General features: G+C 31.4%; 1 protein-coding gene across 2 annotated transcripts; it reads right to left on the bottom strand.

Annotated features, from left to right (window-relative positions):
* Positions 1-704: 704 nt before the first annotated feature.
* On the bottom strand, positions 705-26,437 carry LOC139512415 (ubiquitin carboxyl-terminal hydrolase calypso-like). Of its 2 annotated transcripts, XM_071300028.1 has the most exons (14): positions 26,323-26,434; positions 25,276-25,305; positions 24,363-24,417; positions 23,455-23,584; positions 22,068-22,187; positions 21,843-21,904; positions 21,112-21,254; positions 20,248-20,326; positions 19,495-19,618; positions 18,480-18,494; positions 13,639-14,488; positions 2,839-2,951; positions 2,022-2,114; positions 962-1,313 (listed from the first exon to the last, which is right to left on the bottom strand). In XM_071300028.1, exons 1-14 carry the CDS (start codon positions 26,357-26,359, stop codon positions 1,110-1,112), a joined length of 2,055 nt encoding a protein of 684 aa, XP_071156129.1. In that variant the 5' UTR covers positions 26,360-26,434; the 3' UTR covers positions 962-1,109. The 2 variants fall into 2 exon arrangements, with proteins under 2 accessions (XP_071156138.1, XP_071156129.1); XM_071300037.1 differs by lacking the exon at positions 18,480-18,494 and having other exon boundaries at positions 705-1,313; positions 26,323-26,437.
* Between the last annotated feature and the right edge of the window lie 109 nt (positions 26,438-26,546).

Here is a 26,546-nt window from a genome sequence, read left to right on the forward strand (position 1 = left end):
CAGCATGCGTTGTTGAACCGGAAAAAATGATGGAGGTTTAGGACACACAGGTGTCAGGTGGGAGAGGTTGTCACGGGGTCATGGTTCTTTTTCTGGCTGGTTTCCGGTTGAATAATGCAGCGAGTGGACTGATATCTAAATTTATGAAGGTGAGGTATTTAATGTAATAAAAACTTTAACCACAGAGTGAATGTAATGTTTCCTCGCAGAAAAACTAAGTTCATTTATAAGTAAAATACAGAAAAAATGGAATTTTATTTTTACAAAATTTACTTCTGTATACTTTCTTATGATCATAAACAAGCTTCTGTCCAAGTGTGGTAGAAATTCAGTATAGTTTAAGAAAGTTATTAAAATTTCAAAAACTTTAAACACAGAGTGAATATTTGTGGACGCCGCCGACGCCGACGACGTAGACGCCGCCGACGACGACGGAATGTAGGATCGCTTAGTCTCGCTTTTTCGACTAAAGTCGAAGGCTCGACAAAAATGATATGTGGAGTAAAAGTAAATTGACAGCAAATTTACTATACAAAAGAAAATATGACATCTACAGATCAAACTAAGGTTTTCAATAATGGATTACAATATGTGAAGCTCTAAATCACACTGAGTCCAGAAAAGTTGTGAATAAATTTGAGTCATAGATCAATTATCTGAGATCACTACCAAAGTACAAAGACATTATTATTTAACTAAAGACATTTTTTTGAATGGATTCCAGACTTTTATATTCCATATATTATATGTATACTTAAAATATAAAGTATTCTAATGCCAAATTGCTCAGGACAGTAACCAACTGGATAACAATTGCACACATGGACTATTTACGCTTATTTGGGCTCAGTTGACTTTCACAGTTTTGATTCTATATAAAGAAACTTCAGAGAGTCACATTTTATTACTAATGGTGTAGTTAGGTTACAGAACTGTAATTTAAAATGACAATACCATGATTGTGGAGAAACGCAGGCTGAAACAAGCCAATAGTGAGAGCTGCATACAATGTTAATAAGTTACATTACCATTACTTTCAAACAATATTTTGAAACATCAATCATTTCATACAAATCAAAAACTATGTAATGCTAAAAATTAAACAACTATTATCTTCGTCTCTTTGGTTTTGGTCGAGATCCTTTGACAGGTAAAGAATGTTTTGTTGGGCGGCCTGCATTGCCACTATTGTGTCTCTTCTTGACCGACATCTGTTGGTCAATTAGATTTGCTAAATGTCCTTCTTTGGCTAACATTGATAAGAAGGTACAGATAAATTCATCATAATTATGTGTTCTTCTACAGTCATCTATCTGCAAGTAAAGGAAAAAACTGGATGTTATTTTAGCAATGTTATGATGAGTGAACAATGTATATATATGATAAGACATCTAATTCCTGCCAAAAACACATTTTTCAATGCTTTTTTTTTAAACAAGGCACATTAAGATCTATCTTTATCATGCCCCAACTTCAATAGCAGATGGGCATATTTTATGTTTGGTCAAAATATAGATTCTTACATTAGTACCAGTGGATTCTGAGATTTATACTACTGAGATATTTTAATGGACAATTCAAATATTGGGACTGAATTAATCTTATAATCCAAGATTAACTCTGTAAGAATCTGCTTTTCTTATGATTTAGAAATAAACCTTCATTTTTTATATAAAAAAAAAAAAAAAATCCCCTTTTGAGTGAATTCAATATTCAAAATTTTTACACCATACATTTATGAAATTGATGTGAATTAAATCAACAACATGGGTCATTGCATTTAATGAAATATATATTCTTTTGTAATAGTAAGTAACTTGAACAACAATTGATGAAGGTGGAACTATTTCTGTGTACAGTAAAAGTTTTGTAACACCTATTAACTGATGAAAGTTATGACCTTTTTACTAAGGAACTAAGGAATCAACTTTTGAGATCATTGGAATTGCAAGTTGCAGCAAAATCTTGTAATGCATACCATGAATATTATACAATTAATATCAACTATAATACCAGCTTACCCTATATTTCTTTCTTTTTTCTAATTCATCTTTCAAATTAACTTCACATAACTTTATCTCATTTTCTACATTCTTGAGAAGAGCTAACAAATCCTAAAATAAAAGACACTAACTATTGATTGCTAAATTTCCACTGAAGATTCATACATATTCTTAAAACATTCAATAACATTTAATATCTGTCCATTTATAAATGTTGAAGGGATCAAAAGCTATTAGACAAACATTTAAATTTTCACTGCCATTTGCAAAGTAGGGAGTTTAGTAACAGTAATGTGGGATAATCCGTTTTTGTTTTGGTTTTTCTGCAAACTCTTTTTGGCTACCTTTTCTGCAAAGCACAAAATATAACTCCTTGAATATTATCTTCTTTATAAATTTTTGGCCTATCCGAACTATCATAGCTGTACTTAATCCAGTCATTTGCAAAACTGTCAAGATATTCTTGTTCATCCAAAATTTGATGAAATTTATTAGCCTGAAAATGTAAGTGGCTGTCTCAATTTTAAAGTGCACCCATCTCCCAATCATGTTCGAATGCAACAATAAAACTTTCCTCCATTAACCTGTACAAATGTACAGTAAAGCATTTAAGGAGGTAGATCTAGGTTAAGGGAAATAACTCTTAAAATCATCAGTACGTTTGTGTCAACCATTTTCATAAATATATTCTAAGCTTCTATGTTACATAGATTATTTTCAATCTGTTTCAGGTAAATGCTTAAAATGCGTTGATGAAACTTGACTTTTACAAACACACAACTGATTTAAAGAGTTATCTCCCTGAACCAAGGTCTAACACCTTAATATATCTGACCTTTGGTGTAAAAGCTTGATGGCTATGAAATTTCCTTTTATGTTTATGATGGTGACTAGAATCTGAAGATCTTCCCTCTGACCTTCTGTCTGATAAAGTATCTTTTTTCATGTCTGAAAATAGATAAGTAATGTAATGTAAATTTTAATTTTATGATTTGAATATCTTCTTAAAACACCACTATACCATAAAGACTGAATACATATATATTTGTATATGTGCATGATGTGTACATGTGTATAAATTATTTAAGCCGGTAAAATTCAAAATTGTATGTCATCATGGTTATCCCCATTTTATTGGATTTTTTTCGTACATAATGATAAAAAAATTAATGTAGCATCTGTATTTTTAAGCTTTAAGGGCATACGATACAGTTACAGGGGAGGTAATGACATTGCTAACGTAAAATGTTATTTTCGCAACGTCAAACTATGACATATCGGGAAAAGATGCATTTTTCGACTGATTTTTATCATTCAAACTGATTTAATTTGAAAACGAGTGCATGGACCCCTATTTTTTCAAACAACATTTTGTTTCATTTTGCAGGGAGATTATGCGGACCAAATTTTATAAAACTGTAAATAGCGCATTTTTTTTAAATTTTGATAAATATACAGCAAAAAATGAAGTTTTTTTCTCAATTCATGACCATTTGATAAATATGAGTTATTTCTGAATAAAAAAAACTCATATCTGAATAAAAAATCCATAAATTTGTAGGATATTTATAAAATACAGAAATTAAAAATCATTTAACAAAAATCAATTTGTGTTTATCTTTTAAAACAAAAAAGTTATGTCTGTCATTCGAAAGGAAAAATACTGCCACAAATCGGAATTTTGAGCAAATATATATACCAAATTTCGACCTCATTTAACTCAAAAAGTAGCACATGAAGGTATATTTTTTATTACATATTTGATTTAATCAGGCAAAAATTAGCCTATATGGAAATTTTCATCAAACTGTAAATACGGGATCAAAACTGTATTGTATGCCCTTAACAAGGACCATCTGAATTTATTAGAGAAAATTCTAAATTTGACAAATAAGCCAAAGCAGTCTTTGTATTTTATTTGGTACATGTATATATTAACTGACTCATTTTATACTAGTTTTCATCCTTAAATGTTTTACAGATTGTGGTATATTCAATGATTCACTATTTTTCAAGCCATGTTTGATTTAATCATTATTATTACAATGAATGAATGAATGAATGAATATTTTAATATTAAAGTGCAACCTGAATTATAACAAACAATTACATTCATATATACAAGTAATTTTCAGCCAGCCAAATAGGCTAATGATGCACTGTACATTGTGTATCATTATTGAAAATAAAATAAATAAATAAATATACATTTGTAGTTCAAATTTATACGCAAATTATAGCAAAGCACGTTATCAGTTGATCACAGATTGTCTGATGGTAAAACAGTTCAAATAAAGTTAGAAACAAGCTTGCTGTAATTACAAAATAAATGTTTTAATTCTATGTTCACTGGTAGCGTAGTTAAGCCTATATTGTACTTATCTCGGATATCATTAAATAATGTTGTTCGTAATTGTTCATAGCGTTCACAAAACAGCAAGAGCATTATACTACATTAATTTTGCTATCAGATGACATTCATGCAAATTCTGTTATACCTTCAAATACTTTTTTTTTATAAATCATGATTAATTTTTGTAACTTTTTTTTTCCTTCCTTGGTTTAAAACCTAAATTTGCATAAGATTTAAAAATTGTTTATCAAATTTTGTTTTAAAATCAATCAAAAACAATTTGAAGTTACTGTAAATTAAGAATTGAATGCTATGTTTTTAATATTGCGAAAAATACGACAGAGTTGTAAACGCAATAATTTAATATTTTATACAAATTAATCAGGATTTTTCTCAAAATCGTAAAAATTTTAAATCGCATTTAAGGAGGCTCGAGGGTATAAAAATTTCAGAAAAAAATCAAACATTTGTTTTTCATTACAAATTTTATTTATTTCCTTTTGTAGTTGTTACTTTATCATATGGTACAAAAATCGTTCAAAACAATCAATTCATGTTGGCCCCAGATGACTTTCAAAATGTATACATCATTGAAAAAGTTCAAAATTATCTCCCTTTGGTGGAAAAATGCCATTTTTTGGCTCTAAAATTGAAATATCTTCTTCAACTCATCGGTGACCTATCTTTTTTAATATAATTTCATTATAAGCTGTACTTAAACTAAATTATTGTAAAATTTTAGCGATTTCTGTAATAAATTTCTTTTTTTATTTCGATATTACCTTTATTTCTCCTATTACTTCAACAGAAAAAAAACACCTTTACAAAAATGTATGCTTCTTTCGAAGGCAGATTGTGAGCGAAAATGAACGGTGACCCCACTTTTTTATTTTATTTTTCTATTAACTATAAGATAAAGTTCATTTATAGAAAAATATAGAGAAATCCTATGTAAATGATTTAGACCCGCGAACCCCCTTGAAAGCAAATAAGAAGATTGTTAAAGGGAAACTTCGCAAAAAAATCAAAAATTGATATTATGTCCATTCTGTATAAAAATGCTCAAATTTATAGATATTAAAGTTTTATTCCGCTAAATAAGAGATCGCCATCGATTTTAAATTTTGAGTATCAGTTCTCTACTCTCCGCCATCTTGTCACCTTCTCCGATGAAAAATCCCGATATGTCAATAAACCACAAAGGAACAAAACTACAGTAAACGATGTAGTCGTAATTGCGTGTCGATATCTTGTCAATCGTACGGTTGTTTTATCTGACTGACTAACTTGATACGGAAAATGGTCTTATATTTTTAAATAACCATATAGTCTGTTATTTTTAAACTGATAATATTGTAATTAGTTAAAAAGTCAAAGTTCAAATCATAAAATGATAAATAAGTGTTCCGTGGAAATTGTTTTCGAAAATCTAATTCGTTCATAATTCTTTCAAGTAATAAACTTTATTTAAATAAATTCGGATCTTCCCTTATCTGATCACCAGCATGGCTAAAGGTATTACTCCCAAAGGTGACACGTCCAGGTATTCAATCGATTTCCTGTCCGGCGGGCTTGCAAGTTCATGCATCGTTTCACTTCTGTAGGTATTGATCAGTGTACACGACCGTTACTTATAACTTTCCATTTTGAACTATCAGGTGCATGTATAATATACATTTTTGTCTTGCGTGTCCGAAAGTGATATAATATACTAGTCATTACTGAACTCATACGCTTGTTTATAAATAACATTTCTGGTGTAAAGAATATTATTTATAAAAAAAAAATAATACAAAAAAACATAATTGAAGAAATACAAATCTATTTACATATTTTTCCAAGGGTTATTTGGGAAAATGTAATATATACTCGTTGTCAATAGTTTAGGACAGATTGGAACATACCAGAATTATTGATCTAAAAAAATGTGCGCACTTGTCGACGATTCGTGTATACATACGCCTGGTAGAAAGTTACGGAACTATAGTCAGTAGCGCAATTTAAAATATGTATACATGTATACATTGAACATAAGAAAGAAACATACATTTTGTGTAAATTGTGGTAAAAGTTTTGTAAATAGACTAGTCCATGTATGCCAACAGTATGTAATCAACGAATTCGATAGACTATTGTATACCAAAAGAAGAAGAAGAAAAACTAGAGGCTCTAAAGAGCCTGTGTCGCTCACCTTGGTCTATGTGCATATTAAACAAAGGACACAAATGGATTCATGACAAAATTGTATTTTGGTGATGGTGATGTGTTTGAAGTTCTTACTTTACTGAACATTCTTGCTTCTTACAATTATATCTATAATGAACTTTGCGCATTAGTAACAGAGAAAAATATTTGGTAAAAATTTACATGAATTTACCAAATTAATGAAAATTGTTAAAAATTGACTATAAAGGGCAATAACTCCTTAAGGGGTCAATTGACCATTTAGGTCATGTGGACTTATTTGTAGATCTTACTTTGATGAACATTATCGCTGTTTACAGTTTATCTCTATCTATAATAGTATTCAAGATAATAACCAAAAACAGCAAAATTTCTTTAAAAATTACCAATTGGAGGGCAGCAACCCAACAACCGGTTGTCCAATTCATTTGAATATTTCAGGGCAGATATATATTGACTTGATTAACAATTTAACTCCTTGTCAGATTTCCTCTAAATGATTTGGGTTTCAGAGTTATAAGCAAAAAACTACTTGTTACCCCTGTTCTATTTTTAGCCGTGGTGGCCATCTTGGTTGGATGGCCAGGTCATCGGACACATTTTTCAAACAAGGTACCTCAAAGATGATTGTGGCCAAGTTTGAATTAATTTGGCCCAGTAGTTTCAGAGGAGAAGATTTTTGTAAAAGATAACTAAGATTTACGAAAAATGGTTAAAAATTGACTATAAAGGGCAATAACTCCTAAAGGGGTCAACTGACCATTTCGGTCATGTAGACTTATTTGTAAATCTTACTTTGATGAACATTATTGCTGTTTACAGTTTATCTCTATCTATAATAATATTCAAGATAATAACCAAAAACAGCAAAATTTCCTCAAAATTACCAATTCAGGGGCAGCAACCCAACAACAGGTTGACCGATTCATCTGAAAATTTCAGGGCAGATAGATCTTGACCTGATAAACATTTTTACTGCATGTCAGATTTCATCTAAATGTTTTGGTTTTTGAGTTATAAGCCAAAAACTGCATTTTACCCCTATGTTCTATTTTTAGCTGTGGCGGCCATCTTGGTTGGTTGACCGGGTCACGCCACACATTTTTAAAACTAGATACCCCAAAGATGGTTGTGGCCAAGTTTGTATTAATTTGGCCCAGTAGTTTCAGAGGAGAAGATTTTTGTAAAAGATTACTTATATTTATGAAAAATGGTTAAAAATTGACTATAAAGGGCAATAACTCCTAAAGGGGTCAACTGACCATTTCGGTCATGTTGACTTATTTGTAAATCTAACTTTGCCGAACATTATTGCTGTTTACAATTTATCTCTATCTATAATAATATTCAAGATAATAACCAAAAACAGCAAAATTTCCTCAAAATGACCAATTCAGGGGCAGCAACCCAACAACGGGTTGACCGATTCATCTGAAAATTTCAGGGCAGATAGATCTTGACCTGATAAACATATTTACCCCCCGTCAGATTTCCTCTAAATGCTTTGGTTTTTGAGTTATAAGCCAAAAACTGCATTTTACCCCTATGTTCTATTTTTAGCCGTGGCGGCCATCTTGGTTGGTTGACCGGGTCACGCCACACATTTTTTAAACTAGATACCCCAATGATGATTGTGGCCAAGTTTGGTTCAATTTGGCCCGGTAGTTTCAGAGGAGAAGATTTTTGTAAAAGTTAACGACACCGGACGCCGGACGACAGACGACGGACGCCGGACGCAAAGTGATGGGAAAAGCTCACTTGGCCCTTCGGGCCAGGTGAGCTAAAAATAAGAAAATTAAAAATCAATGCCTATATAAGGTTTTGTAATTCTCTTCTCTTTATTTCTTGGTAATTAACCACCAACCTCACAGATCACAGATTAAAGAAGCTTTCTGCTTTAAATTCTGATTAGAATACAAAACACTTTATTTTCCATTGGGATTTATTTTGAGATTTAATTGAAACAGACAGGGATGGAAATAAACAGATTGAAACCAACACAATCTGGTTTTTCCAATTTTAAAGGAGTATTTGACCTTTCACATCAGTTTGTGACCTTTATCATCAGCAACTTGACCAATGGAAGGTAATCATTTGTAGATGTAAATATCATATGATTATTATGATATCACCAAAAAAACTCATCAAACAAATGTCTATAGAGGGTTGGGATCCCGCTGACATGTTTAACCCTGCCACATTATTTATGTATGTGCCTGTCCCAAGTCAGGAGCCTGTGATTCAGTGGTTGTCGTTTGTTTAAATGTGTTACATATTTGTTTTTCATTCATTTTTTTACAAAAATAAGGCCGTTAGTTTTCTCGTTTGAATTGTTTTACATTGTCTTCTCGGGGCCTTTTATAGCTGACAATGCGGTATGGGCTTTGCTCATTGTTGAAGGCCGTACGGTGACCTATAGTTGTTAATGTCTGTGTCATTTTGGTCTTTTGTGGATAGTTGTCTCATTGGCAATCATACCACATCTTTTTTATATCTAGACTATAGATAATCAAATGTCAGTGGCAGATCCAGGGAGTGATTTCAACTCCCAACCCCCTGGATTAACAATTAATGTTTTTTTAATGGGGATATATGGTTGGAATCCTCTCCATTTATTCTGGTTTGGGAACGGCTGGATCTGACCCTGAATGTGATTCAACTTGAAGTTGCCAAATTGCCACCATCAATTTGTGATTTGACATTGGCAATTCTTCAAACCGACTTTATAGTTACTTCTGTACTGTTACACCAATTACACCAAGATGTCGTAAATAAAATTGGATACCCTGCATTTATCATGCTTTTCAATAACATATGCCATGTCCTAAACTATTGAAAATTATCATTCACCATAATATCATGGTGTACATTAGACACACCCATTGAAGCTCACGCCCACAAGGTGTATCTTATACTTGTTTGGTGCAAATTGCCAGCTTGTTTATGAAATTTAACATGATGTATCTGCAAACATTGACTATGGTATAGGTAAAGTAAATTCCCATAAACATAAAAAAAACACTAAATGACCACTTTAACAAATTCATTTCTACACAATGGGATAAACAAATAGAAATATTGGTTCTTCAATTACTATTGATTGGACGATTATCCTAAATATAGAAATGATTTAATAAATGAATTGAGTGTTAAGGGAATTAACGTCTATTCTAATCAACTACAATGTAGTTTTTCTGATCATCAAACCTCATAAATACATCTCTATATATATGTATTGAGTGGTTCAATAACTATCCACCAGGGAATTTTCTTTATGCTGCCTTTCTAACCTTAGTGTCAGAAATTCTGATATAAAGCTTAACACTTACTTCAATAAAGTCGCTCAAAAACAGGGTAAAGGCACACTTTGGGGATGAGGGATTTTATGGGGTTAAGAACTAGAGGGTCCAAGGACCCTGTGTCGCTCACCTGATATTTTTATTTACAATTGTTGCATGATAAATGCAACTGTTGTACTGTTGTTTAGTTTCAGAGATATAATACTAAAGAGTGCATTTGAAACCTATGTTTTATTTCAGCCATGTGGGCAGGCAGGGTCATCATACACAGTGGTCCCTGGATATCCTAGTGGTGATTTAAACCAAGTTTGTTTTAATCCGACAGTTGTTCAGGGGAGAATTTTTGTAAAATTAATCTAACAAGAAATGCAAAGTAATGAGAAAGTTGTGAAGTAGTTTTGTTGTTGCGCAACCCCCCCCCCTGCCTTTGCCAAAAAAAACAAAAAGGTAATAAAAAATTATCATATATGGGCAATCTATCCTATAAATGATTTCTGCAAAATTCAGTTGATTGTGCAACAGTTGTATAGCCAGCTGAGGTCGTTAAAAACTCTCTTTCTTTTGTTGTTGCAGATAGATCTTGACCTGATAAACAATTTTACCACATGTCAGATTTGCTCTAAATGCTTTGGTTTTTGAGTGATAAGCCAAAACTGCATTTTACCCCTATGTTCTATTTTTAGCCATGGCGGCCATCTTGGTTGGTTGGCCGGGTCACCGGACGCAATTTTTAAACTAGATACCCTAATAATGATTTTGGCCATGTTTGGTTAAATCTGGTCCAGTAGTTTCAGAGAAGAAGATTTTTGTAAAAGATAACTAAGATCTACGAAAAATGGTTAAAAATTGACTATAAAGGGCAATAACTCCTAAAGGGGTCAACAGACCATTTTGGTCATGTTGATTTATTTGTAGATCATACTTAACTGAACATTTTTGCTGTTTACAGTTTATCTCTATCTATAATAATATTCAAGATAATAACCAAAAACAGCAAAATTTCCTTAAAATTACCAATTCAGGGGCAGCAACCTATCAACGAATTGTCCGATACATCTCAAAATTTCAGGGCAGATAGATCTTGACCTGATACACAATTTTACTACATGTCAGATTTGCTCTATATGCTTCGGTTTTTGAGTGATAAGCCAAAAACTGCATTTTACCCCTATGTTCTATTTTTAGCCATGGCGGCCATCTTGGTTGGTTGGCCAGATCACCGGACACAATTTTTAAACTAGATACCCGAATGATGATTGTGGCCAAGTTTGGTTTAATTTGGCCCAGTAGTTTCAGAGGAGAAGATTTTTGTAAAAGATAATTAAGATTTACGAAAAATGGTTAAAAATTGCCTATAAAGGGCAATAACTTCTAAAGGGGTCAACAGACCATCATGGTCATGTTGACTTATTTGTAGATCTTACTTTGCTGAACATTTTTGCTGTTTACAGTTTATCTATATCTATAATAATATTCAAGATAATAACCAAAAACAGCAAAATTTTCTCAAAATTACCAATTCAGGGGCAGCAACCTATAAACGGGTTGTTCGATTCATCTGAAAATTTCAGGGCAGATAGATCTTGACCTGATAAACAATTGTACCCCATGTCAGATTTGCTCTAAATGCTTTGGTTTTTGAGTTATAAGCCAAAAACTGCATTTTACCCCTATGTTCTATTTTTAGCCATGGCGGCCATCTTGGTTGGTTGGCCGTGTCACCAGACACAATTTTTAAACTAGATACCCTAATAATGATTTTGGCCATGTTTGGTTAAATTTGGCCCAGCAGTTTCAGAGGAGAAGATTTTTGTAAAAGTTAACGACGACGGACGCAGGACGACGACGGACGACGACGGACGACGACGGACGCCGGACGCCAAGTGATGAGAAAAGCTCACTTGGCCCTTCGGGCCAGGTGAGCTAAAAAGAAACAATTTGATTTAAATACAGGTCAATTTATAACTTGCTTTGGTTCATCGAAGTTAAGAACATAGTAAACTCACAGATTTATATATCAATTAAATTGTTCTCGAATAAAGGACGAAATTCGTCATCATCACAATTGTTCCAACATTCATGTAAAATATATGCAACTGGACGTACACTAATAATCCCCAAGGAATGTGAATATTTTCTAGGAAAACTATTGAGTATCAATTTCGGGATTTATTTTCTTTCTTGATATTCAATGACAGCAATTTAAAGAATAAACTGCTTGTCGGATATTTGTCCGCTTTAGGGGTATTCTTGCAAGTTGAACAGACTTATAATAACATTCAAAAATAGGGAAAGATAACATTAAATTCGTTGTCTTCTAATTTTAAACATCGTTGATCAAATAGTTATTTAAGTATATATATACGTTGGCAGACGACGATTATTATAGTTGTCTCAGATTTTAATAAGGACGTTCCCCATTATGAATAAATTTGGTTGACGTTTATCACACTTGAAAAGAATATCTATTCGTAATTTTTCGATTCCATTACAAAAATATTTTTTTCTTTATTCGTACATATTATATTCCGCTTCGGTAGAGTTATCTTCAGATAGTTTCATATATTAATTAATTATATACATGGCTTTCAAAAGTCTAAATGTAAGTGTTCTCGTACATTTTTTCGCCTAATAAAGACAAATAAAAATGATTTAGTAAAGCTATTTCTAATTTCTAAGTCCCCCTTTTTTATGAGACATAAATCAAGGACAAGACTTGTTTATCATTTCATTCTGACATATGAATTAAGTTTCCCGTCTTTAACCGAAAATTGTGTATTTCTTAGTAAATTAACTTATTTGAATTCAAATAAATAATAGCACCAAATATAATTAAATAATTCCACGGCGACCAATTTTTATTTGTCACCAACTTGAATATGTATTTTTAATGTGTGTATTAAATGCTACCACTGATCCGAATAGACAGTCACACCTGGCAAGGTGTGCCCTAGAGGCGTGGTTAAATACCGAAGTGCAAATAACAATTTACCTTTCAACAAGCCATCTACGAGTATTGCCACAGAACCGTGAATACACACATCGTATAAACCTAGCCATAGCAGAGATAGTAAAAGGTCAATAATAGTACACCAACATATTGTCTTTACAGATTATTGTACTTTAATTTGTTCACCTTATCAGTCCGAAAATGCATTTATTAAAAATAAATTTATAACTTTTTGTGTTGTCTACAAAAATAATTCGAATATATACGTTTAACATAGATAATTTATCTCACGAATGAGTACAATTGAACGTCTGTGCGTTATATCTTCTTATTATCGGATGGTTATTAGATAAAGCATAAGTCATCGGCGCGCTTACGATTACGTTAAAATATGATTAAAAACCAAGACTTTTAATGATTGTATTTTAAATCCCGGCATGCAAAAATCAGGAGAAAACGTCACGACCTACAGGAAGTAGTTGATATTTTTTCATTAATTATTGAATTTCTCCTTTATTACTGCACATATAGCGATAAAACTTTGTGAATATATATATTATGTCATAATGAACATATTTAAACCATAAGTAAAAAATCGTGAATTTTCCCTTTAAGGTTCAGAATTTAGTTACATCTCTCTCAGGAGACTTTAGATGATACATGTACATCTTTTTTATTTATGTACCTGCCTTGCCATTTTTCAAATTTCGAATTATCAATACCTGTCATCAGAATTTCATATTTGGCCCTGTACCAATTGATTTCAAAACAGAAACATGATTTGTATGCCAAAAACATGGCTATCATACCTTTACATCAAATAGATGTTTTCAAATTATAATTTCTTACCTGTACTTTCCCCATTACTACACACAGGGCTATTCTGACATGAATTTGTATTTGGTGAACTAAAACAACTCCCTCCTTCTGAAGCTGTGTCTGTACTCTCACTACTGGGGCCAGATGGACCTCCAAACTTTGTTTCTATAGTCAATGGTTTAGTAACATCTGTCGACGCTACCGATCGTGGAATTGTCACACCCTTCCCACAATCCCCATTGTCAACAGAGATCTGAATTTTCACATTTTTATCGTCACTACTTGTCACTTGCATTCCTTCAAGAGATTCTTTATTACTTAAAATAAGAGGCGGTTCTTCAATAGATTCTGTACAAGCAGAAGTTAAAGTAACACTGTCAGATTCAATCTCAACAAAACCATCAGATTTCGATTCAATTTCAATTTTACTATCAAAATTATCTTTCTTGATATTTCCAATTGTTTCTGACAATTTTTCATTATCTTTTATATCAGATTCTGTTTCCATGGAATCAACATCGATTATAATGTCTTCACTGTTTTCTGAAATATTGACAACTTTATTTTCATCATCCATAGGCACTATTTTTGATTCCGAAGAACTATTTTCTTGAACAGTCGTATTGTTATCAGAGTCATGTGATTCTGTAATATTTACTATACTTCCGTCTTGAGATGTCTCACTGGATTGTGATTGGTCGCTATTTGTCATATTACTCAGAGATTTTTCCGCTATGTTATGTTTTGCTGCTGATTTGGCAGCAGCATCCTCTTGAGCTTGGGCTATCAGAGCTTCTTCCATCTTTTCATGCTGTTTCACTGCAGCTAAATATTTGTCTTTATCAGAAGATGTTAGTCCTGGATTTGTTACCTTCACCATCTGAAAAATATCATTGTAATGAAATTTGTGTGTAAACAAATCTGTAATCTGATAATGTAATGTGTAATAATTCCAATATTTTTGTATTTTATTTCTAAGTTCATAGGTCAGCATCATGAAAACCCAAAAAGTTCCAGGATCTAAAAAATTTAAATTCGTACACATGAAAACTAAATTCGTGAGTGCTGAGTGAAAGGCTGAATTTATCGCCAATCAACTCGTTAACAGTATGTTGGAGATTTGCTCATTTTTGAAGGCCGATTGGGGCTTTTACTTGTTACCTTCTATTTCAATTTGTCTTTAGTGAAGAGTTGTCTCACTGGCAATTCAACCACATCCTCTTATTTTGATATTTATGGATCATAATTCTAATAAAACGTACTTAAACTATGTTCAAATTTAAATCAAAATATATTTAGATATTCTTCAATGCTATATTGAAATATAGATAGGTTCAGACTACATGGGAAATCAGTAAAAGTATAGGAAATAACATCTTCGCTAGCCAAGGGTTACGATCCACTCCCGTTCTCTTTACCCTTGGCAGATTGAGATAAAATTTCAGAGACACAAGGTAAGGATTTTTATTGGTTGCAGTCGAAACTCGCTGCATCCAATCAAAAAGCCCCTATAACATGATCACGTGTAAATGTAGAAAGTGTTTGTAAACAATTGCCACGTGTTTATTGTGCAACAAGTCTTTACATTCTATAATCATACGACTATATTTAGTGACAACTCGAATGTTTTTAATAAAGAAGAAGAAGTTCCTGTGTATGTTTCATGCACAAAAGCATGAATGTTGACGTATATTTTCGTTTCCGGCTTTATCAAGCGTGTAGGTTCTTGACGCTACCGTGTTTTTACCTCCAAATTGAAAAGTTCAAGTGCTACCATTGGTCAAGAATAATGTATTCGGAATGGGCGTGACTTTAATCTTCCGACAGATGGCGCAACATTACTTTCACAAATGTTGGCTCAATCTGCCAAGGGTGAAGAGAACGGGAGTGGATCGTAACCCTTGGCTAGCGAAGATGAGGAAATAACAACAAATAATAAAAACTTTGATATGTACGCAAGGGTAAATGTAAAGTAAGAAAAACAGATTTGTAATTTTTGTTTTTTTCAAAATGAAGATCAAACCCTCGCAGTAGTATTTATGAATATTGGATTACAGGTTTAACACAGCTTCATAATAAGACATTTCTGAATAATTGTACATATATGTATATCAAAGAATTGGTAGCCACAGTGACTTAAATAAATGAACCCACAGTAAATTAGTTTAAGTGCTATAAAAATTATTATGTAACAATATAACCTTCAAAATAAACACAGTTTACCCTAGACTTAAAATAAACAAGCAATGAGCTGTCATATTGACAGCAAATTGGGTTTTCTGTATTTTAGAAAGCAGCTTTCAGGATTTTTTTGCCTGCCACGTTCTATGTCTAGTTGCCAATCTTTCAAGGACCATAACTCGTGAACATCAAAAATTAAAATCATCAAAATCAAACTTAATTGCCACTTTGTCATCCCTAACAACACAATATTAAAAAGAGCGTTGGCTGAACTTATCATAGGTAATTGCATGGAAACAACATAAAGTTCCAAATCTACAAAGGACTTGTATGACAACAGTAATGTGAAACAACAAGTAAAAAAAGATTGCTAATACATGTGTAAAGTTAATAATAGTAATTATCAAGAAGTTTTATGTTCATGTGAATTATGCTTTATAACACTTAGTCGTTACTCTTCTATATTCCACTGATTGGAAAAAATCTTTTCCCAATAAGAGATATCAGAATATTGTAATAGTTGTTTTAAATGTCCGTGTCATTTTGGTCTCTTGTGGACAGTTGTCTCATTGGCAATCATACCACATCTTCTTTTTTTATAATATCCTAGAACACACCCCTGATATCGCGGGTCCGTGACTGAATTAAAGTATATAACTATGTGTATGCCTTATTTTAGTATTGGTATTGTCATCTGATAAAATCATGCCGATTATAAGATGCACAGTTTTCTCTGCTTTCAAAATCTTTCTGTTTGTACGAGTCGACCTGGAACCTATCAATTGTTGGTAATATTAATTATTTGGAAAACAAAAGGGCATGGAATGGAGTATTTTTTTATCAAAGCATTGTTCTTTATTAGTGATAAATAAAATTGAATTCTTTGATTCGCTGTTCTACGTCATGCCAGCTAACAAATTGAAAACTGTACCTATACGCCTCATATTAAGACCAGATTTTTAGTATTCGTATTGTCATCTTAGAAAGTAATACTGATCACAATACTACAATAGGGAACAATGTGACAATGATTGAATTTAGTAGTGTCAACCCTGTGATTATGACCCGTGTATACAGCAAATCCTAATACACCGTTTGGTGGTGCGCCTGTCAGATGCGGAACGTACAGATAAGGTAATAGGTAACAGGGTATCGGTATCAGATTCGAACCGGAACTTGTTTATTATTGGCAATATTAATTATGTGGAAAACAAAAGGGTCTGTTAGTGGTGTAATTTTTAATCAACACCATTGTCCTATATTAGCTATATATAAAGTTGAATTCTTTGATTTGTCGTTTTTACCCCATGAATGCTGACAAATTGGACCTCGTTATTTTAGTATTATAGATATATATGCATGACAGCATTGACATGTATTGTTTTTATGATCTTTTATAAGTCAAATGAATGAATCTTTATTTGTCCTTTTTCTAAAATAAATTTCCTCTAATGACTGTTAATAATCTAAAATCAATTAGTCTTATTGTGCCTTTATTTCTATTGACTGTTAACAGAAGAAGCAGAGCTCAAAGTAGGTGATTTTTTTTTTTAATTTACATAAAAAACAAACAAATACAATGTGACTAAGCATTCACACTTTAAAGATCTGTAGTGACTAGTGTCATTCATTTAAAATTCTATGTGTATAGAGCATTTTTTCATTGTTCTTTTTATAGAAAAGAAAAGATATGGTGAAACAATTCATGACAAAAAAAATCACTAAGTGCATATTATAGAAAATAAAAGAAGAACAAGTCCACCGGACAGATGCCCTTGTAAATATACAGCATATTCAGCAAGTTTTCCATTTATAAAGGGACATAGCTTGAGATCAGTGAAAATCACAACACCCAAAATTGATATGTGTTTGGTAGTAATATGCACATGTATAAGTTTAATAATCATGATAATGTTAAGTTGATAAAAATTTATAACATTAGAGAAAGGAAACCAACTTTTCAGACATACAGATGTATGTGCAAGTGTACAAGTTTAAACCTTCATGCTGATCATTATCAAAACCAAATGAATTTGTTGTAACTTAATTTTCTATTTATTCATCTTTAATCAACAATTTCTGGTTCTGAATATTTATGTTATATCTGTAACCCAAACATTAAGCAATTATTGTCCAAATATTGTTTTATTAGTGGAAAAGAAGGTATTATTATCATTTATAGGGGAAATTCTTGCGAATTTGAACTAATAAGAGTTTTCATTTGGGAGAATGCATTTTACAGTTTTAAATTTTACAATTTTAAAATTGTTAATATGTTCAATATCAAGATGCTTTACTTCTTTTGGTTACGTTTGTGTTATGGGGTTGCTGTCTCATTTGTGTACAACACACCTCTTGTTTAATTCAAATACATTGAGAGCAAATTGTTATTTCATTTATAGTGTGCAGTTTCATCAATTTTAGGCTAATGGAAAAGAAAAGATATGGCGTAACAATTAATGACATAAAATCACTACAGGCATATGAAAATAGCCAAAAACAAAGGAACATCTTTTACATAGTTCACTGTTCATTCTTTGCCTTAGGTGGCTTACTGCATAAATTAATCTGTCTACATGAAAAGAATACAAAAATAAACAACAGGAAAAGCACAAGTATTTCTTTCTGAATATAAAAATTTATAAGAAAACAATAATATAACACGACAATAAAATACAAAGGAGATATACCTTGGCATCCAGCAGCTTAAAAAGGAGAAAATGAAAGTAAATCAATCTATCTGATGCAAATATATTTCTTATTCCTGTCAACCAGCTATAAATAAATTAGATTGGAACTCATGAGTTATTCCCCTTTTACCAATAAAAAAATTTCACTTCTTGAAAATGGTAATTATTTGTATTTCTTTACATTTGATACCATGATAACGTCTAATTATGTAACTTTGGAAAGCTTAGCAAAACAAATTTCCATGCTCATCTTTGCCGGGTGTCTTCCAGCTCAAAAATATATGTCAAAGCTCAGCAAGTTTGCAATTTATAAACAAAAATTAAATCAGTTACAAAACACCCATTCCTCTAATAATACAAACAAATATATTTCAGAAACTAAAGCTAAATCATTAATTACTAAAAATATAAATATACTACAGCTCATATAGAACAGTTTTCTATCTCTCCAATCAAAAAGTAGGTACAGGTTGCACAAAAGTCCCCCTGTGACCATCCTATAGAGTTGTCATCCCTATGTCTTTTCTTCCATCCTCAGACTTGCACATAAACTAATTTTGAAACATAAGTTTGGATTTATTTATTCAAGACTTTTACAAAATTATTGGATTTATTTATTCAAGACTTTTACAAAATTATTGGATTTATTTATTCAATAATTTTACAATGTTTGAGTGAATAGATATATTTACACTTTGGGTGTTTAGCTAAATTTTGTCTCCCAATGTCCACTGATTGATTCCCGAAGAACCTTCTAACGTTAAGCAATAATTACTTTTTCATTATGGCAACAATTTTTTTAATTGTGATACAAACTTGTGTAATACAAAGTAATGGCTGACAAATTTGCATACCAGTGTAAATATGCCTATTTGATTGGGAAGAAGTAGGCTGCACGTCGTGGACAGGTGAAAAATTATCAACTCCATCTGAGCTGTAGTGTATTTCTAGTTTAAAAGTGATTTTAACATGTCCTATTCCACCTTTTAATTCCATTTAGAATATCCAAACCTACCTGTTGTAATGTTTCCAATACAATTTGTCTGTTTGTTTTCAAGGTAGCTAACTTGTGTTCATATAACTGACATTTGTCTGGAACCACTGCCATTAAGTTAAATCTGATATCATTGTTAGGTTCACTGAAATACAGAGCAGATTTATATAAGAAATGACTGTAATGTTTTTCCTGTCTATGAAGAAATAATTTTAAAAATGTGGTGCACACTGAATAACCTGTGTAGCCGGTTATTTTAAAGTGTGCACCTCATTTTTTATGTTATTTCGAATAAACAGAAAAAATGTTTCAGTCATTTCTTATAATTTAGTTCTAAATTTCACAACTGGAGAAAACCATGAAAAAACGTTGATGACGTCACGGTCACATGACAAAATTATGTCTATGAGCTGATAAACAAAATAACGTCAGCCAATCAGAAGACGTGTTACATCCAAAATTAAATTATCATAGTTTAACTTGTATAAAAGTTAAAATATCTATGCTATGCAAAATTACAAGATATTGATTACGTGTGTAAAAACCCTTGTAATGGAAAAAACTTTTTAATTGGAAATATTTAGTACATTTTAACATCAATCATGTTTAATATATGAAGTTGAGACATTCGAAAACAAATGTCAAAAAAACGATGTACAGATACTAAAAAAAAAAATTTTTTAAGAAAGGGCCCCTGTCTTAACTGAGAGTACTTAACTCGACATGTTAGAAGATGCCATAAAAAATCAAAGTAACTTTTTTACAAAAGCTTACCCTCCAGCAGCCATTCCTAATCTTTCTGTTATCACACGTCTAAATTTCTCTGTCCAGTATTCATCCCTTTCCCAAGGACCTGAAGAAATATTCAGTTTAAAATATATCACGTGAGTGATGTGACATTTACAATTGGACATCATAATAAAAAGTTAGCTTTCTATTAAAGTTCTTCAATGTTTAGTAACAGTCTCCAGTATTAATTGCTTTACAGTTAAAAAAATCTGAACCTATAAAAGTAAGGTTAGTATAAAAGGGTTTTAAGTTTCAACTTCCTGTGTGAGGAAACCATTTGTTCTTTTAAGTTGTCTGTAATATATTTGATGCAAAGATTATTAAGGATATTAAACTGATTTTACCTATACATGATATTTCTGTTAGTTAAAAACAACTTTCAGTAACTGAGTACTCATAAATTGGTACCATGTGGTTTTTTTTGTTTCAGTTTCTTGCAGATCTAATGAGTCAAGCCTTCTCTTTTAGATTTCTATATTTTTTTCTTGTTCATTTTTGTTGTTACACCACTGTCCAAGTTTAGTACAGAATTGAGTGTTCTGTAATGCTCTGTACAGCTATGTACTTTAAATTCAGTGGTTAATATTGTTTTTTTCTGTCCTATTTTCTTTTCGTTTGTTTTTTAGCCTAAATGAAGCCATTGCTTTTGATTTTATATTTGTTTCTCATTTTGTCAAGCCAAGGCCTTTTATGGCTTACCATATTGTATGAATTTTGCTCATTATATAAGGTCACACAGTACCCTAAAGTTGTTTGTATCCTCTTTTTTTGGTCTCAGGTGGATAGTGGTCCCATTCGCAATCATACAACATCTCATTACTTAAAATAAATGATAGCCCTAAAACTTACCATGATCTATAGGATAAGGTTTCAGTCCATCCAATTCAAACAGATGATTTTTTATAGGTACATAACTGACAAAGTGAAAAGCTTCCATAGTTTTAGTTGTCGCAATACCTTGCTGTTTCTCTGGAAGGTGACGTGGCTCAGACCTACAATAAAATAATACTAAAACTTTTGATATGAAGTTTAAATAATTGAAATAGTATTTTTTCTCTTTTGAAAATTATGAAAATGCCAGGAGATAACTCTGTTAGAATTCCTATAATTATAGTATGAGATCATGTAGAGAGTAATTTCAAAATCAACCTTCTTTCTTCAGTAATTTTACATACACCAAATTGATATACTGTAAAACAGAAATAATTGTGTGCATTTATTATTGGGATTTTGTCTTTTTTTACTTAAATGCGATTTTAATTATTTATGATTTTGAGAAAAAATCTTGTTTAATTCATACAAAATATTTCAAAATGTGAGTTGAAATTATTGAGTTTACAACTCTGTTGCATTTTTCGCAATAATAAAAACCTTGCATTTATTTCTGAATTTACAGTACTTACATACATGACCAATTAGACAATGACCCATTTACAAAAAAATAAGTTTCCTTCTTACCTTTCCTATATAGTTTCAATGAATGACACTAAATAAAGAAACAATGCTTTATCAAAAGGCAAATTATTGATCATACTGCTGTTTTTTTTCAATTTGAAGTTATTAAATTATGACTACTATACCTTGCGTGACTGTTATGTGCTTCAGCTAATTCAGGCATATTTCCAATGGCATAACCTTTGTCCTATAATTACAAAGTAGGTCATTCTTTTATATGTCGCATTAGTAATGAAATAATATCCAATATTAACTGAAGATTAAAGAAGATAACTGCTACCATGAAAAAAGAGAACTCTCATAGATATTACAATAAATGGAATATCAATATAAACCAATATTTAAATTACCTCAGGATTCATGCCTCTAGAGAACAGTTTAAGCTTTGACAATGTATCTCCAAGTCTCACTTTATCACAATTTAACAGGACACTCAATAAGGCATGTGTAGCGCAGGAATTAGGAACCACCTACAAAAAAGTAAAAATATCTGTTTAACACTAGCAAATTAAAACATATTAACATTTACTTGTATTTTCATCATTTGAACTCTGGTGGATAGCTGTATCATTACCATTGGCAAATATACCACATCTTCTTATTTTTAAAATGATGCAATTTTTCAGGTACTGTGACACTGTGTTGCTGATTGTAGATCTGTTTTCACTATTTTACTTTCAATAACCACATGTTCTTATTTTCTTTTAGTTAATAGTGTCTCTGCTCAAATACAAGTAAGAATTTGGTCCTGCAAACAGTTCCTCCAAGAAACAATAATGACTAAACATCAATTAAGGGTGCTAGTGGGTACAAAAATTTCAGTAAAAAACTAAACCTTTATTTTTTCATTACAAATTTTATTTATTTCACTATTAGTTATTACTTTATGATATGGTACAAAAATCAACCCAAAAAAACGATTCTGTTTGGCCCAAGATGAATTTTAAAATGTTTACATCATTGAAAAGCTCCAAATTATCTCCCTTTGATGCAAAAATGCCATTTTTTGGCATTGAATTTGAAATATCTTTTTTAACTCATCAGTGACCTATATTTTTTATTATTGTTTTCAAATAAGCTGTACATAAACTAAATAGTTGTAAAATTTAAGCGATTTCTGTAATTAGGTTATTTTTTTTATTTCGATATTACCTCTATTTCTCCTATTAGCTCAACAGAAAAAAAAGACATTAACAAAAATGTATGCTTCCTCCGTCGGCAGATTGTGAGCTTAAATTAACGGTGACCCCATGTTTTTATTTCATTTTCTTTTAAGGTGGTACCTAACACTACAGGAAGATAACTCTGTAAAATCAGCTAAACGTTTTAATTACGTTGTGTTGTTAAGGGAATATTAAGCTTCTCAATGATCAATATAAGTATTTGTCCAACTGCTATATAACCAGTGTAATTTTTCTGATAAAACGGTTGGTTTAAATTTTTTTAAATTTTTATATTTTACATCTTCTGTTTATCATGTTTATATATTCAATTTAACCAACAAAGGTTAATTTATCATCTGCAAACCACTTTATTTTCTATGAAGATTCCCTTATTCTGATATTTCAAAAAAATATTTCACACAAATAATGTTCACTTGAAATGTTAACTATTAGGGAAACTGAAAATGCATATGTGAAAGCTGTAAATAATTGCTAAGATTGAGAGCTATAACTATCTTAAATCTTTTCAAGTATGTATATACATGTTTAAAAATGTATGGAGTTTTCCATATACCTGTTGTGCAAAGAATAAATTGTTAACTTCATCGTCATTTGTAAGAAATGTTTCTTCTTCTGTGATTGTTTTTCTTCTGCTTCTTCTTTCTTCTATCCATCGGAATAAAAAGATAAATCCATAAACTGGTCTGAAGAATAAAATTTTATATGATATAATTATGTCATAAACATTACATATGTTTTATCAAGCCCAGAAAATAATAAAATACCTTTCAGAATGAATTACGTGAGAGTTAATTCAAAATAATCATAACCTTCCATATATCATAACAGCAAGGTAATAATGTAAAACAGAAGGAGTCCAAATTGAAGTTAGAAAACACTGCATTCTAGATATCAAAAGAATGGCAAGTAAAAACAGCAAACACAAAAAACTTCAAACACAAAAAACTTAAGTTTTTAGCTAAAGTCGACTCCCATCATACCTGGAGAGATAACAAATACAGACTTTCCTTAACAATATAATTCATTTCAGAATTATCAAGTAAATAGATATAGAAGACACAGATGAAGCCCTCGCTTGCATATACATTTTTGTACTGTTATAAAGCGATACAACTAGAGAACCGTAAAAGTGGTGCCACTTTAATTCAAATTTAATTGTTTTATGGTAATAAGGAATTGTGTATAAGTTTCACAACATTTGGTTCTGGCAAACTCATATTTGAGACATACAGACGAATGTATGGACGGACAATGGTAAAACTTAATGCCCCCTTTGCCTCAGCACAGGCATACAAAGACTTAAAAAATATAATTGTATGAAAACAGGACAGTGCCCTATACATGTTTGTATCCTTGTTCATCCTCATTCTTTTGGTCTCTGTTGGAAAGTGGTCTCATAGGAATTATACCACATACATGTATCATTTATTTTATATGGATGTTAAATCATGATAATTTTACCCATCAATGGCCTTCTGTAGGTCATAAATTTCTTCTACTTGAACTCCTTTCACTCCTGGAAAAAAGTAAAAAGTCAATAGACATATTTGGTTATCGACACTCTCACATTGATAAAAATTTATGTTGAATCCATTTTAGGTGTCCACTTATCATGCTTATACAATGTTTACCGGCAGTATTTTCTTATATTTATCACAAAGATGCCAACATTTCCAGTAAAAATATTTGCTATGATAAAAGCATCTTCACTGGAAACAGTATGTTCTATACTTCACCTACTATATGTATGTCAAGGAAAATATTTTGTAATGTTATCTGCTTGGAACATGTTTAACCCCGCTGCATTTTTGCACCTGTCCCAAGTCAGGAGCCTTTGGCCTTTGTTAGTCTTGTATTATTTTATATTTTAGTTTCTTGTGTACAATTTGGAGTTTAGTATGGTGTTCATTATCACTGAACCAGTAAATATTTGTTTAGAGGCCAGCTGAAGGACGCCTCCGGGTGCGAGAATTTCTTGTTGCATTGAAGACCTGTTGGTGACCTTCTGCTGTTGTCTGCTCCATGGTCGGGTTGTTGTCTCTTTGACACATTCCCCATTTCCATTCTCAACTTTATTGGAAACATGATGTACATGCATGAAAAATTAAAAACAGGCATATAATGATTAAAATATATCTACCAAGTTTTGCAGCACAAGTTGAAATCATCAAGAAAGAATTTAAATGTTAATTTCTGATGATAATATACTAACAAGAAAAGTGAGTAAGAAAGTTTTTCATTCTGTGTCTTACTTCCAGTTCTTTTTTTCAAGAAAGTTTCAGATTTATTCTGTTTATTTTGACTCATTAGCTGAACTGTACATTGAATTTGTCATCTATTCTTATGTTTAAAACTTAATTATATCCTTACTTACCAAAATCTTCCAACAACAATGTAAACAATCCTAAAATAAAAATTAGAAATATAAATATTGTCATTTTATTCGACATCTCATACGTTTTATTGTACATGTAATATCATCAGCTTATATATCAAATTGTCATTTTCCATACAAATCATCTTCAAACATCATTTTCAACATGTGATCTAGAAAAGAATGATGATTTGATCTACATTTTGTAGAAATACATTTGTAACATCTATCTAAGCTTATAAGGCCAAAATAAAAAAAATATGTTTGTTTCCCCTCCCCCAACCCGGGTCATAAATAAGCCCTTGAGTAAACAAATTATTTTCCACAAAAAAAATTAAATTATTATTATTCTAGAAAATAATCTATTTCCATTTTTGAAAAGAGCTTAAAAGCAAAAGGATTGATAATCTAAATAATACACTCAAATTGAGCACAAAAAACTAATATTAAGTGACCTCAAACCAGTCATGTGACCATGCTATATATGACATTCAGTAATAAAAAATATAACCTGCCTTCCTGGTCTGTTTACAAAGGCTAGACCCAGGGAGGGGGAAACAGACCTTCTTTTAAATGTGGCCTAAAATTCATTTGTTTTTGGCATCAAACATTTTCTCTTGTCTTTTTTAACAATTGTGTGATCACTGATGTCCAGCAATAGCAAGAAGGTTAATAATACATTATCTTTAACTGTATTTTCCTCCTGGTAAAAAATTTACAACACAAAAAAAGTATTTTCATGTAACATTATATCATGGCTTTTCAGGCCTATGATGCCCAACTGCCCACTTCCACCCCATAATCAGATAATGTATAACTATAAGCTGCAATTGAAATTCTACAGTATGACCAATATAAATACTACATGTGGTCTGGTTGGCCTTTAGGCAAGCATAAAGTCTGCCAAAGTTGGGGATCAATCATGTCAACAAAACAGCAAAAACCACCGGTATATTTTTATGTTTATTTAAAATCAAAATAACTCAATGTTATTAACAACCAGTGAACTCAAATATGGCAAAAACCGAAGCTTATTTTGATATTTACCTGGATCACTTTCTAGCTCAAGCCATCCTTTGTTCATTTTTGAATAATATTAATTCAAAATTTAAAATAATATTGATCAGCAAGTGCTTTTTTTGCATGCATTCCTACCTCTAAATAGGAGAAGAGAGGGACCAGTTATTATAGTAAAACATTATAATTTAATCAATCTTTTTTTATATACATATGTCTATATTTTGAATATTCTATCTTATTGAAAATTAATT

Source organism: Mytilus edulis, chromosome 1, assembly GCF_963676685.1.
Source record: "Mytilus edulis chromosome 1, xbMytEdul2.2, whole genome shotgun sequence".
In the NCBI taxonomy this organism is placed as follows: Eukaryota; Metazoa; Mollusca; class Bivalvia; order Mytilida; family Mytilidae; genus Mytilus; species Mytilus edulis.